The 13962-nt window shown below is 41.4% G+C and overlaps 1 protein-coding gene across 2 annotated transcripts in view; it reads left to right on the forward strand.

Moving 5' to 3' along the window:
• Positions 1-13962, forward strand: part of pds5b (PDS5 cohesin associated factor B) — a 44035-nt gene that overhangs the window by 21764 nt on the left and 8309 nt on the right. For both annotated transcript variants that reach the window (XM_036143002.1, XM_036143003.1), the window contains exons 9-26: positions 2553-2668; positions 2775-2869; positions 4882-5027; positions 5211-5362; positions 7951-8064; positions 8184-8265; positions 8370-8418; positions 9394-9533; positions 9666-9781; positions 10178-10283; positions 10365-10525; positions 10734-10857; positions 11329-11487; positions 11652-11720; positions 11833-11969; positions 12123-12246; positions 13439-13643; positions 13821-13935. In XM_036143002.1, coding sequence (XP_035998895.1) covers positions 2553-2668; positions 2775-2869; positions 4882-5027; positions 5211-5362; positions 7951-8064; positions 8184-8265; positions 8370-8418; positions 9394-9533; positions 9666-9781; positions 10178-10283; positions 10365-10525; positions 10734-10857; positions 11329-11487; positions 11652-11720; positions 11833-11969; positions 12123-12246; positions 13439-13643; positions 13821-13935 — 2210 coding nt within the window. The remainder of the gene's footprint in view (positions 1-2552; positions 2669-2774; positions 2870-4881; positions 5028-5210; positions 5363-7950; positions 8065-8183; positions 8266-8369; positions 8419-9393; positions 9534-9665; positions 9782-10177; positions 10284-10364; positions 10526-10733; positions 10858-11328; positions 11488-11651; positions 11721-11832; positions 11970-12122; positions 12247-13438; positions 13644-13820; positions 13936-13962) is intronic.

Raw genomic sequence — 13962 nt, forward strand, 5'->3', positions numbered from 1 at the left:
AAAAACTCATTCACACCATCCCTCCCTTGTGCCCCACTCGCCACACACAGACACACACAAAAAAAAAGGGACGCTGTACACACATTCCCACATAGCATTCACATCCAAAAATCCCAAGTGGGGGGGGGGGGTCACCACAATTAAACAATACGACTGCCTGTGCCCGACCCCCGCCCCCGGACCAGACGCCCCCCGGACCAGGCCCCCCAAAGAGGGGGGGCCGACACGACCTGTACGGGCCATCCGACCAGAGCCCCCCCTCACCCACTGTATACCTAATAAACCCCTTCCCACCCCGACCTTACCCTAGCCACCCCTGCCCCCCATCCCTTCCTGGGGAGAGCAGAGGCGTCAGCCCCAGACCCGGTAAGCCGCTGGCTAGCCGCAGCAGCCCCCCGCCAAGACCCCGGACCCAGTGGCCCGCACCTCCTCCAGGCCCCAGACTCCGTGCCGCGATCGGAGATCGGGGGTGTGGAAAAGACCCCCGATCCTCCCTACGCCCGCTCAGATGTTGTGTTGTTGCATGTTGATCTCAGGTGTGTTTAGAACTGGGAGCACCGAAGGGGGTGCACGGCACAGCCCACCCCCCCTCCAGAAGGAAGCTGGTGCCAGCGCCCCCCCCTCCAATCAACTACCCAGAACCCTCAATGTCTAAATGCGAGAGGGGGTGAAGGGAGCCGCCCGGGGCGAGGCTCACACAACATAAGCCCCCCCCCCCCCAGACGTCTTCCCCCCACCCCACCATATCGTGGCCTACATGAATGTGCGTTGTGAAAATGTTTGGAGTGAAAGTGTCACCAAAAGGTGCCAACCTCCAGTAACGCCCCCTCCCCCAGGACCTACATGTGTGGCGGCGTGATGGAGCAGGCAGAGGGAGGAGTCCGGGGATGGGGAGCAAAGGACTGGGGAGCCAACCCAGGGAGCCAGCTCCCCTACTGACTCCAATAGGCACCCCCACCTTGGGTTTACTAAGGGGTGGGGTGACCCAGTGGACTATTGTTTAAAAATGTGAAAAATATCTTGAAATATTTTATTTATTTTTTTTTTTTTATTGCACCTTACCAATGATTATCTTTCACAGATTTTTTTCCTTGTATTCCTCTTTTTTGTCTGTTTTCAAATATATTTTAGTAAAAAGGGAAACAACGAAAATGTAATTTAAAGTACGATGTATTCTGACGCATTACCTGGTAAAACACGATTACTCTAAGTGTAAAAAGGGTTGAAATGCTCCCAAGTATATTCGAAGATTAATGTAAAACTATTAAGTCTATGTTTGGAGCTACCGACTGGTACGTCTCTTTTGTTGGTATAGTGGCTAATAATGTATTGCTGATAATTTACATGCATGCAAATGAATTTTTCAGTTGAGTACATTTATGTACTGTAGGATAGAGAGCTGTTCAAACAGGCGTAGTAGATCACATCTGTGGTGGAGATGGTTGAGAACTGATCCTGTTTGTTATTGTCTGATAAAGTGAAGGAGGAATGATGTAAATTGTAGGGATAACCTCAGGAAATAGGATCCAGTCTGCAACTTATGTGCGCATGCAAAGGTTGTACGAGAATCTCACCTGACACTAAATGTTTACAAAAATCCCTCAACATTTTGAAAAATATAAAGGTAAATAAGATTACAGTGCTACAATACAAATATAAATAGCAGTAAAACAGATATAACTCTTAAAATCGTGCTGATAGATGCAGTGTACAAGTTTGCTATGATGCAGACATTGGGTTAAACAAAACGCTGAGGATGTTCCTCTAATAGAAGATGGCTGCCAGTCTGCCTCAACCAAACTTCACCCCAAAGGGTTAGAGGGGACATGAAGTGACGCTCCCTCCCTATCCGAACTGTTTCTGGGATACGCTTCTGCGACGCTGAAGAAATGGCCCCAAAACCTACCTATGGCCGTCTAAACTCTGCTGCATACAACGACTTCTAGTTCCTGACCTGGGAGGCGGATGTGTATTGTGTCTGCTTCACATCGTGTCATTCTTAAGCAAATCAAGCCACTGTGCTCTCCTCCGGCTCTGCTTCAAGCTACACCACCAGCTAGGGACCTGCATGTATTTAGCATTTCCTTTGCAGGTTTGTTGATTCATATTACCAAGATAAAGCGGTGATCCAGTCAGCATTATGTTGTCTCATAAAGGCATTGTGCTGATGGATAACACTCATTAACTGATCTGAGGGAGTGTAGATCACTGCTGTCTCCTCTAAATAATAGCCGTGATAAAATCTCTCCTGCACAGACTCCGCTCGCTCGCTCGCTCGCTCTCTCTCTCCAGCCCATTTCATCACTATTGCTTATTTCTCCCCATGATGCTTTCCGCCTCCCATCCCTGCTTCTTGTACACAAAGTCATTTGCGCTGTTTTCTCTTCCTGCCTGGAATCAACATTTATATAAATGGAACTGCAGCCCGTCGTGCTTCGTGAAAATGGTTTGCTTCTAACAAAGCGTCCTAATGACGTCGCCAAGTCAATTCATTGCCAGTTTCTGTGCCTCATCTCCCCCCCCCCCCCCCCCCCCCCGTTCTGCCTGTGCAGAGTAATGATAATGACGAGAGGCTGCAGGTGGTGAAGCTGCTCGCGAAGATGTTTGGAGCCAAGGACTCTGAGCTGGCGGCGCAGAACAAACCTCTCTGGCAGTGTTACCTGGGCAGGTGAACGTGGATATATTGCCGTTTGTACAACATAATAAATGACTGCAAACGTGTCGACGAACATGTTGGCGTGTTGATTTTTAACATGAGTGCGTTCTCCCTGTAGGTTTAATGACATCCACGTGCCCATCAGGCTGGAGTGTGTGAAGTTTGCTAGTCACTGTCTCATGAACCACCCTGACCTGGCCAAGGACCTCACAGGTGAACGTGCTAAGCTGTGCACGCGTTTGGGAAGTTGGACCTCTTAGGGAAGTGGGATTTTAACGGGTCACACTTAGGGCCGTCTTCGGCAAAATGACACTATTTGTCCAGCGCACTGTGCACCGACCAGGCGGCTAACGCTACTGATAGCCTAGCCTGCTAATACATGGATGCTAAGTGTGGATATACGCTATGGGGACAGAAAACAACGGGACCTAAAAGGTGTAAGGACACTTTAAATTTACCAGAAACATTAGCGCTTCTGGGTGCTGCTTGGTCCCCGTCTATCTGCTCCTTGCTTTGATTGGTCAACATGGCAGCCAACCGGCCAATCACCTGAGGGCCTCACCATTATGTGAAAAACAGAGAGGGGGGCAGCTGTGAGCAGACACTGAGCTATAATATATACTGGAGTGCTAATCGCCCGCTGTTAGAATGAGTCGCTTTGAAGCCACCAGCCGCCATATTGGTACTCCCTATTTTCCCCCAGTAACTAGGGAATATGTGCGCTACAGCATCGAATAACGAGGATTTTCTCATGTTCAGGGGAGGCTTAAGACTTTTAAAATGTCAAATGCCATATAGTTTTATGTTATGTTCTAAAACTATCAAGTACTGAGAAAGTCATGTGCTGAAATATTTTGCATTTTAGTTTTTTATATATATATATATACTATGAATAACATGTAATATATTTCAGCACCTAATTTCCTAGTAGTTGATAGTGTTGGTACATCCACTGACTGTAGAATTACCTGTGAAACGTTTTCACACAGCCAGAAAACTGCTTGTTGTTGAAACCAAATCCTGTGGGGTTCTGTGAGAGTAGGGAGGAGCAAGATGGCGGCCAGTGACTTCAGTTTTTCGGACAAATCAGCACTCCAGCGTATAATATAGCTCAGTGTGAGTAGAGGGTAAGTTTGTTAGGTTGTCCTGTAAATAACTGTGAGGGACAGGAGAAAACAAAGCCACTTAAAGATGTTGGGGACAGCAAAGCAGAACTCCTTCCCTGCAGAATGAAAATGGCTTTAAGAGAGACAAATCAGAGTTGTCATTTTAGAGAAGAGTCTGGTTCTGTGCTGTGCATGTCTTAGCAGTTTTTTGTTCATTTGCTCAACAAAACAACGTTTGATTAAACTATTGCATTGTTCTGTAAACTGCTGTTTTATTCTTCCGTTTTTAACTTGATCACTTTATTTTTTATCAGAATATGCATTATTAATATATTATCTATTAATAATCACATAGTATTTTTTTTTTCTCTTCTGCTGGACAGTTTAACTTAAAATGTAGCTTTTTCATATAAATTAATCTTGTAAGTCTGGTGTCTATGCCCACCTGTTTGTGCCACTGTTGCACCCAAATTTCCCCACTATGGGACGGTAACGGTGTTTCTATTCTATTAAACATAGTTTGAAAAAAGGCAACATTTATGGCTGAATTTAAAATGAGCTGTTTACCTTTTCAATGAGTGTGTAATTATTTTATTGCTTATTTGTGGATTTGAAAAAACTAAGAGTTTGACTTAGCTCTGAAGTGCACTAGATGGGTTCTGTTTTACGTGAATAGAATTATTCTTTTAAATCTAAATAAAAAATCCAGAATGTAGTATGCAAATGAGACTTTATGCATTTTGTGACCATTTACACCAAAATATATTCATGTTGAGTCAACCGGAAACGGTTGAGCTTTTAACATTTTGATCCTAGAACTTTTTAGCTGCAAATTTATCCTTGTTGTTCAAGAAGAATTTGAATTATTTGCTAATTAGCATCTTTTTGATTTATGTCTACTTCTCATAAAATGAGCTTCAGTAATTAAGTGAAAATTCTACAGAATTGATAGAATAATCGATGACTAAAATAATGGTTTATGACAGCCCTAGTCTACAAATTTACAAGCTGCTCTTAGAAACTGTAAAAGGCTCATTTGGAGAAGTTCGGCTGAATTGTTGTGATAACGCTTTGGGGTTCTCGCATATCCCGCTCATTGGTTCCTGTTTTCCTTCCCAGAATTCCTGAGGGTCAGATCACATGACCCCGAGGAGGCCATCCGCCATGACGTCATCGTCTCCATAGTAACGGCAGCTAAGAAAGACTTGTCCCTCGTCAATGACGCGTTGTTGAATATCGTGAAGGAGAGAACCTTGGACAAGAGAGTGAGTCGGAAAAATTTAAAGATGGTCCCGAGCTAATAGAGGAAAAAGAGTAGAGCTAATTTAGCTCAGTTTGGTTAGACTTTGGGATGTTTTATACTCATTGTAACTTTGCTGCTAAAATCCACATCTTATTGTTTGCAGTGTTTTTAGAAATGTCCCTTGTTTCTGTCCTGGTTTCGTCAGTGGCGTGTTCGTAAGGAAGCCATGATGGGCCTTGCATCCATCTACAGAAAATACTCGCTACAAGGAGAGGGCGGGCGGGAGGCCTCCAAGCAGATCTCCTGGATTAAAGACAAACTGCTTCATATTTACTACCAGAACAGCATCGATGACAGGTACGGGTGTTTCTCTGCGTTCGGTTATAAAAGGGGGCAGCGATCCTTCCCAGTCTGATGAAGTATGGAGTTTTATGCGGTTGTTTTTCTTCTTCTTCCAGGGCTAGATAAATATGGGAAAATATTAGTATTTTATAAAAGCTGCATTCATCCATCCATAAAGTCATTTTTCTTTTTGTTGTCCTTCCATCCATCCATTTGTTTGTCCATCCTACTGGCCGTCCAACCCTTTGTCTGTCCGCCCATTCGTTCCTCCATACTCCCATCCATCAGGTTGCCGATCTAAGCGGCAGCGCTTTCGTTCATCCATGCAGCTGTCCATCATCTGCCAATTCATCCGTCCTGCTTGCCATCCAAACATGTGTTTGTCAGCCACTCATCTATCAGTCTGACGACGTGCCTCTCCATTCATCTGTCTGTCCATCCATCCGTGCATTTGTCTGTCTGTGAAGCCTCTCCTGTAGAAATATCTGCTATGAATTTAAAATCTGTCTAAGAAGCAGGCCTAAGAACGCTAAAAATTTCAGCCTGGAAAAATCTGTAATTAAAAGTGGCCGAGTTTCTTTTTGGCTGGTCATCATGCCGGTGTTTAGAACAGGAATTAAATCAGTTTCTCGCAAATGTTTTTCTTAGACTTTTGTTTTCTTGAATAGGTTCTTAAAACATTATTTGTATCGTCGCAGCTTCTGCTCTGCGTGGTTTAGGTGTTATTTGTTTATTTATCTGGTGAACTGGGCTTGTAGTAATGTGGATAATCAGAAAATATTTGTTTTATAATCTTGTTTTTAAGTGAGTTTTGGTGTCCATATAGCAAAGCTTTTTTTTTTGTAACCTGCATTTTAATCAGTGGTGGTGGAATTATAATTGAGAGGAAATGAAAGTTTTTATCACCCTACGGTAGCCTCCAGACATCCTAATGTAAGCAGTACAGCAGATATTAAAGCAAAGCTTGTTTATTACATCTTGTCTTCTTCCTCTTTGAGCAGCCAGAAGGCAGAACTGCAGCACCTGCTTAAACGGAGCATATCGTGCGTTATTCTTGATCCACCTACACAGGCGTTCAGTCATTTTTTTTTTTTTTCATAACGTCTCGAGCTCCATCTGATCTGAAGCTAGCCGTTATATTGAGGAAGGAAAGTAGGAGGAAAACCCTTCTGCGAAGAGACCACAGAACAATGTCTGTTTAGTTATCATCTCCATCGCTCCTGCCAGCAGGAAAAGTCTTCACTGCGAAAGGCTGTTTGTGGTAAAAGGAGATTTATAAAAAAAAAAAAAAAAAAGTTAAGCAGCAAGGTGGTTTGTGTGTTTCCAGTGGAAATTCTGACTTCATGCAAAAACTTAACACGATGACTTCAGCATCTTTTAGCTCTTCATCAAAAAAAATGTAAGGTTCCTATTAGGGCTGGGCGACACGGCATAAAAATAAAATATCCAATTTTTTTTGTTTACAAAAGATCTGATTTACTATTTTAATCTTTTTTTATATATATATATATAAGAACTGGAAACAACGAGGAAATCAAATAAACTTTGGTTTGCTTTGGTAACAACCCAATATGAATTTACCAATTGGGCTTGAAGTGCAAACCTTAAAATAAGGCCAAATAAGTAAAAGGTTCCTCTTGAACTTGAACAAAGATGAGTGTCCCTATTGTGATTAATAGTGCAATAACTTGCCTTTTCACAAAACTCACGCAGCAGCTGCCTGTGAGACCGCGCTGAGGGAACAGGGAGACTCCACACAGCTCCAGGTGTTGTGGTGAATGGTAGACAGATTGCTGCTTTCAACTCAAGCTGCTAAATCACCAAAGACACAGAAAGGGTCTGAAAAGTCCCCAAATATGAGTCGCTAAGTAGGAAACGCCGAACTGTCGTCTCTAGTTTTCCTTCTCTACCGAGACCAGAGCAGCGCCCAGCAGCTTCATCACTAGCAGCTTCATCACTAGCAGCTTCATCACTAGCAGCTTCATCACTAGCAGCTTCATCACTAGCAGCTTCACAGGGATGCAGACAGGAGGAGTTGGTTTTTCAAAAGTAGATTTTAACATTACACAATATTTAAATTCATTTTAAATTGATTATTTGTAGAATAAGTGTTTAAATATAGAGTAGCTATGCTATATCAAATGCTTTACATTGTAACATATTTTTTAATTTGTTCTGAAGGTGTGGCGGCTTTTATTTTGGTGTGGCAGTGCGCCACAATCAAATGCATGTAACCCTGGTCTTAGGGTAAAAAAGTTTCATCTTTAGATTATTTCCACAATATATTTTCCTAAACATATATTCACATCGGAAGCTTTTACCAAAACAGTTTGCCTTAGGATTGTTTATATATAATTACATGGAGCCCCAAGGGATGCATTGGCCGGAAAAAAACAAAACAACAAAATCAAAAATAACATCCTCATAAATTGCTAATTGAAATTAATTGATAAAATCCCTAGTTCCTATTGTGTTTTTAAAAAAATGTGATTTATTAACACTTTATGTGGTCTTATTTTACTTTTAATAATCTGTTTATTTTTCTTTCTATATCAGAGCACTTTTAAAATGTAAATCCAATAACAGATTTCTTGGGTCCTCAGGTTGCTGGTGGAGCGGGTTTTTGCCCAGTATATGGTTCCTTACAACCTGGAAACCACTGAGCGAATGAAGTGTCTTTACTACCTTTACGCTACGTTAGACACCAATGCTGTCAAGTAAGTCTTTTCAAGCTACTTTATGAAGACATTAAAGCTTAGAAAGTGATATGGTTCTTAAACCCTTTAATTTTTCAGTCTGTTGCCTAAAAGCTTCATCATTACTGTGTCCCTTACAGAGCTTTAAATGAGATGTGGAAGTGCCAGAACATGTTAAGAAACCACGTCAAGGACCTGCTTGACCTGATCAAAAAACCTAAGGTACTTTTGATGGATCAGCTCTAATAAAAGTGTATCTGCCGGGTCTCCTTTTCACGTTCTGTTTCTGAGGCACGTTTTTCTTCCTGTTCTCTGATTTGTTGCAGTCGGAAGCGTCCAGTAAAGCCGTATTTGCCAAAGTGATGGTGATCACAAGTAAGTCATCTTTTCTAGGTTATAAATCTATCCTGCAAATGTGGTGTTTGCACCGGAGGCCAGTGATGTGGCAGAAAGCACCCACTGGCCACCAGTGCAGGAATACAGTCATAATCAATAAATTAGAATATTATTGAAAGGTTCATTTATTTCAGGAACTCAGTTCACAGACTAATTATGTTTAAAGCATTTATTTCTGTTAATTATGATTTTTTTCTCCTACCTCCAGCTTATAAAAACACAGCATTTCAGATTAGAATTACATCAGATCAATAAAAAAGGTACATTTGTCATGCAGAAATGGAGGCTTAATGAAAAGTGTGTTTAATATCATCTTAAAGGTTGTTGTTTGGTTTTTTTTTTTGTTTTGTTTTTAATCAAAAGGTATTTCTAATCTGACAAACAAGCCTCTTAAAAATGCTTATTCTAATTTATTGAAATTACTGTATATCACAAACCAAGTTTGAAAACAATGATTAGAGGAAGATGTGAGGAGATTTTCAGATAAAATTTTAAATGAGCAAATAAGGACAAGATGCAGGGCTGAAAAAAATAAAATCCTTTTTCACATTTACAAGATTTTATGTGAAAGACCAATAAAAAAAAAAGTAGGGCTCAGATTTGTGTTGATCCCCCTAAATAAAATCCGATGCTACTAAGTACCTTCCTAAGCTAACTAATTAGTAATTAGTCTTTCTGTATAATTGACAGTCAGTATAATTCCAGCTATCCTTATGCTTGTTAAAGAGCACTAATGGACAAACAGGAGACACAGCAGATGGGTCAAAAGCATCCAGAGCACTGATCCATCCATCCCAGAAATATGTACGTTTGTGTCTGGAACTTGACAAATTAGGAAAAGATGATGGATCTGCCTTTGCAAAGCACTAAATGCAGTGGGATGATTTCCTGCTTTTACTTCAGATCCACTCCATGCTTTAAAAAAGGCTTTTGCTTGTGTGTGTGTGTGTGCAGGAAACCTTCCAGACCCAGGAAAAGCTCAGGACTTTGTAAAGAAGCTGGCTCAGGTCCTGGAGGATGATGAGCGGATAAGGGATCAGCTGGAAACCTTGGTCAGCCCCGCCTGCTCCTGCAAGCAGGCTGAAGTCTGCGTGGTGAGTATTGAACGTTTTTGCTGCTGCCGCCGTCAGATAAAATAACCAATTAGAATATAAAAAAGATGCCCAGGAAAAAGCTTAGAGCTGTGTTCCTACCTTTTTTTTTTTAATATGCATCATCTTCATCAGCGAGACATCACTAAAAAGCTCGGGAGCCCAAAGCAACCCAGTAATCCGTTTCTGGAAATGGTGAAATTCCTCTTGGAGAGGATCGCTCCTGTTCACATCGACACAGAGTCCATCAGGTACGGCGTTGGAAGACACCATTACACACTGCAAAAATAGACCTAAAAATAAGAATTTTTTTCTTGAAATGAATGTATTTTTCCTTGATTTGACAAGGTAAATAGCACTATTTGCCAATGGAATAAGATTTTTGCACTTAAAATAGGAACAATTTATCTCCATCATCTTATTTCAAGTGCAATATATCTAATTATCTTATTTTAGGGGTAAAAATACTCATTCCATTGGCAAATAATCTTATTTACCTGCTCAAATCAAGGGCAAATACATTAATTTCAAGAAATGTTTACTCATTTTTAGTTCTCTTTTTGCGGTGCACTGGAAGATGTCAGGGAGGAGAACTATTTCAAGCCTAATTTTATTTATTTTTTTTATCTCTGGCTTCGTGTGTCCAGTGCTTTGATAAAACAGGTCAACAAATCCATTGACGGGACAGCTGATGATGAAGAGGAGGGCGTTCCCACTGAAGAGGCCATCAGGGCAGGACTGGAGCTGCTGAAGGTTTAAAAAACAAACAAAAAACTTCTCATTCTGGAGGAGCTTTGAGAACGTTTAATCAGCACTGTGTCGTTTCCCAACCAGGTGCTGTCCTTCACACACCCGGTGTCGTTCCACTCGGCAGAGACGTTCGAGTCTCTGCTGGGTTGCCTGAAGATGGACGATGAAAAGGTGGCCGAGGCCGCGCTGCAGATCTTCAAGAACACGGGCAACAAAATGGAGGAGAGTTTCCCTCACATCAAGTCGTACGTCTTTTATTTCCCCCGTTCGTGCATTTCGTCCCGGTTCTAACCCACGACAAAATCCACGCCGTCCCGCTGGTTTGTCGTCATGTACAGAAGTTGTTCTATGGCTGCGTTCGTTAACATCTGCAGGAAAAGCTGCTCTTACTGCCATTTAAAAACGATGCTAGCATACCAGTTCCTAACGGCGTTCTCCTGCTGCTCCTCCTAGTGTCTTGTTGCCGGTACTGCAGTCCAAAGCTAAGCGAGGCCCCCCTCGGCAGGCCAAGTATGCCATCCACTGCATCAATGCAATGTTCACCAACAGGGACACACACTTTGCCCAAATCTTCGAGGTCAGTTAGTGCTTTGTCTCTGTTTTGTGTATTTGCACAAAGTAAACTGTAAAAAGTCACTAAGAGTAAGTAAAATCTTCTTGACATTAGAGTATTTGACCTTGATCTGAGCAGGTAAATAAGATTTACCTGCCAATGGAATAAGATTTTTGCACTTAAAATAAGAACAGTTCATCGCCATTATCTTATTTCAAGTGCAGTTTATCTAATTATCTTATTTTAGGGGTAAAAATACTCATTCCATTGTCAGATAATCTTATTTACCTGCTCAAATCAAGGACAAATAAACTCATTTCAAGAAAATTTTACTTACTTTTAGCTCCTTTTTTGCAGTGTAAACTGAGAATACCAGATTTACCTTTAAGCATATTTTCATAGTTTCACCTGATTCTGTGCAAAAGTGGCCGATAACGCGACAGTTTCTCTTACATGGGTAAAAAAAAAAAATCATAATATTGTGTATTTCTTCAGCCCCTGCACAAAAGCCTGGACCCTGCCAACCTGGAGCAGCTCATCACTCCTTTGACCACCCTGGGTCACCTGGCCCAGCTGGCCCCAGAGCAGTTTGCTGCGCCGCTCAAATCTCTAGTCGCCAACTTCATCGTGAAGGATCTACTCATGAACGACAGGGTACAGATATAAATATGTATTACACATTTTAGATTCAGGCTAAAAACCCGGGGCTCATTTTTGTTAAAGCTTATTTAGAAGCTAAGCTACCTAGAAACAGCAGTGTTTAAAATAGTTTTTAAGAAGAATCCTTTTTCTTTCTTTTTTTTTTTCTTTTTTTGTAGATCCCAGGCAAGAAAACAACCAAACTCTGGGTTCCTGATGACGAAGTGTCCCCCGAGACGATGGCCAAGGTCAGTGTTGAACCTCAGTCACTGCATTCTTTCATGTTTATAATGTAGTTTGCTGTTAGTAGAAAATAGTTTTAACAATTTTTTTTTTTTTTTTTTTTGGACCTCCATTCAGATCCAGGGCATAAAGCTGATGGTGAGATGGTTGCTGGGAGTGAAGAACAACCAGAGCAAATCGGGCAACTCCACCCTGAGGATGCTGACGGCGATCCTGCACAGCGATGGAGATCTAACGGAGCAGGGCAGGATGGGGTAAATGAAGAAAGAGAGCAATTGTAGTCTCTTTGTCTCCGTTACTTAGAGAATTTTGTTAAATTTTTTTTGGATCCTAATGTCTTTTTAGGCTTTGATTATTTACAGATCTGTGGATGACTAAAAAAAATGCTTACTTCCTCTCATCCCCAGCAAACCAGACATGTCAAGACTGCGGCTGGCGGCGGCGTGTGCGCTGCTCAAACTGGCCCAGGAGCCCTGCTACCACGAAATCATCACCCTGGAGCAGTATCAGCTGTGTGCCCTCGTCATCAATGTGAGAACCTCCTGTCGTCTAAAGATTGTTTCTCTCATCAGACTCTGGATTTTATGTTGTTGTTTTTTTCTACTTGGGCAAACATTGCTTCAAGGTGATGAAAGTGTCAAGTCTGGTAAATTTGATCGTGCTTTTTAGCTCTGCATTAGTAGGAAAAAGGAAAGCAGGATGGAAAATTTCCACTCTTTAGTCACGATTGTTGTGTTGTCCTCACTATACAACGTTATAAAACTAGCTAAACTCTTCCTTATAAATGAAGATGTGAGTCGTAGTAAGCTGTAGTTACTGTTTACTGTGGCTCTTTTCTTCATAGTACAAGGTAAGAGTGAAAACTGTAACAAGACAAGTACAAATATGACCGTTTAACTCTGTAACATATGCTTTCCTTATGTAAATAAATGTAAATAAAACGTTTTTAGCCACAAATAAATCAAAGGCATTTTAATGTAAATGGTACATATAAACTTATAAATGTAATTATGAAATTATCAACTTACGACGTTGCCTCTGAGACGTTTATAGTGATAAATTAACTAACTTGTAGTTGAACACAGAAATGTAGCAAAACTCTGCTAACCTCCAGCTGCCTTACTAACTGAAAACAAACCTGAGATTCAGAATGTTAGAGTGAAAACTGCCCTTCAAAATAAGAGTTCCTTCAAAACAAAGGTCCATTCAGATTCATGCCTGAAAGGCAACACAATTGTGTTTTCTTAAAGGTTTAGTATCGTCATACATCCGTTTCTGTCCATCCATCCTCAACAATCTGACTTTTTCAGGCTCTAGATGTAAAGTCTGACCTCTAGCGGTATGTGCCATTAATCCAATGAACGCCTTTCTATTTAAAATGGTTAAAAAAAACAAAGGGGACCTTGGAGATTCGAGTGTGGAGAAGAACTATGACCTAAAGAATAGGAACCCTGAAGTGCACATTTTCCTTTTTTTTTTTCTTTTTTTTTTTTTTTTTTCTTCTCCATTTGCTCCCAGCTCTCATTCCTAATCCAGCGTTTCCTCTCCTCTCACCATTCCCCTTGTCTGATACACTGTATATACCTTATACCTTATGCACCTTTTTCCTCGTTTTTGGCACCTTTTGTTTATTAATCCGATGCGTAACAAGTGAATTTCTCCACTGTGAGATCAACAAAGCCTATCTTATCTTATCTTATCTGTCTCCACCTGTTCGCTGCAGGATGAGTGCTACCAGGTGCGACAGTGTTTCGCCCAGAAGCTCCATCGAGGCCTCTGCCGCCTCCGCCTGCCCCTGGAGTACATGGCGGTGTTCGCTCTGTGTGCCAAGGACCCCGTCAAGGAGAGGAGGGCTCACGCTCGCCAGTGCCTGGTGAAAAACGTCAACATCAGGCGAGAGTACCTGAAACAGCACGCCGCCATCAGTGGTAAAGAAATTCACCTCCGTGAATGTTTTACAGCAAATTTATTTTTTTTAGTGATTGTGGTTCAAAGCGACGTTAAACGTCCTCAATTTTTAGAATATATATATTTTTTTTATATTTAAAAGTGACAAAAAGAAGTCATCAGTGAAGTGTTTTTTAATACCGACTGTGTTCAAACAGACAAGTTGTTGTCTCTGCTACCGGAGTATGTGGTTCCCTACACCATCCACCTTCTGGCTCACGACCCCGATTATGTGAAAGTGCAAGACATCGAGCAGCTGAAAGAAATCAAAGAGTAAGTCGGATTGCTTCATTAGTTCTA

The sequence above is a fragment of the Fundulus heteroclitus genome, chromosome 11 (assembly GCF_011125445.2).
Source record: "Fundulus heteroclitus isolate FHET01 chromosome 11, MU-UCD_Fhet_4.1, whole genome shotgun sequence".
Lineage (NCBI taxonomy): Eukaryota > Metazoa > Chordata > Actinopteri > Cyprinodontiformes > Fundulidae > Fundulus > Fundulus heteroclitus.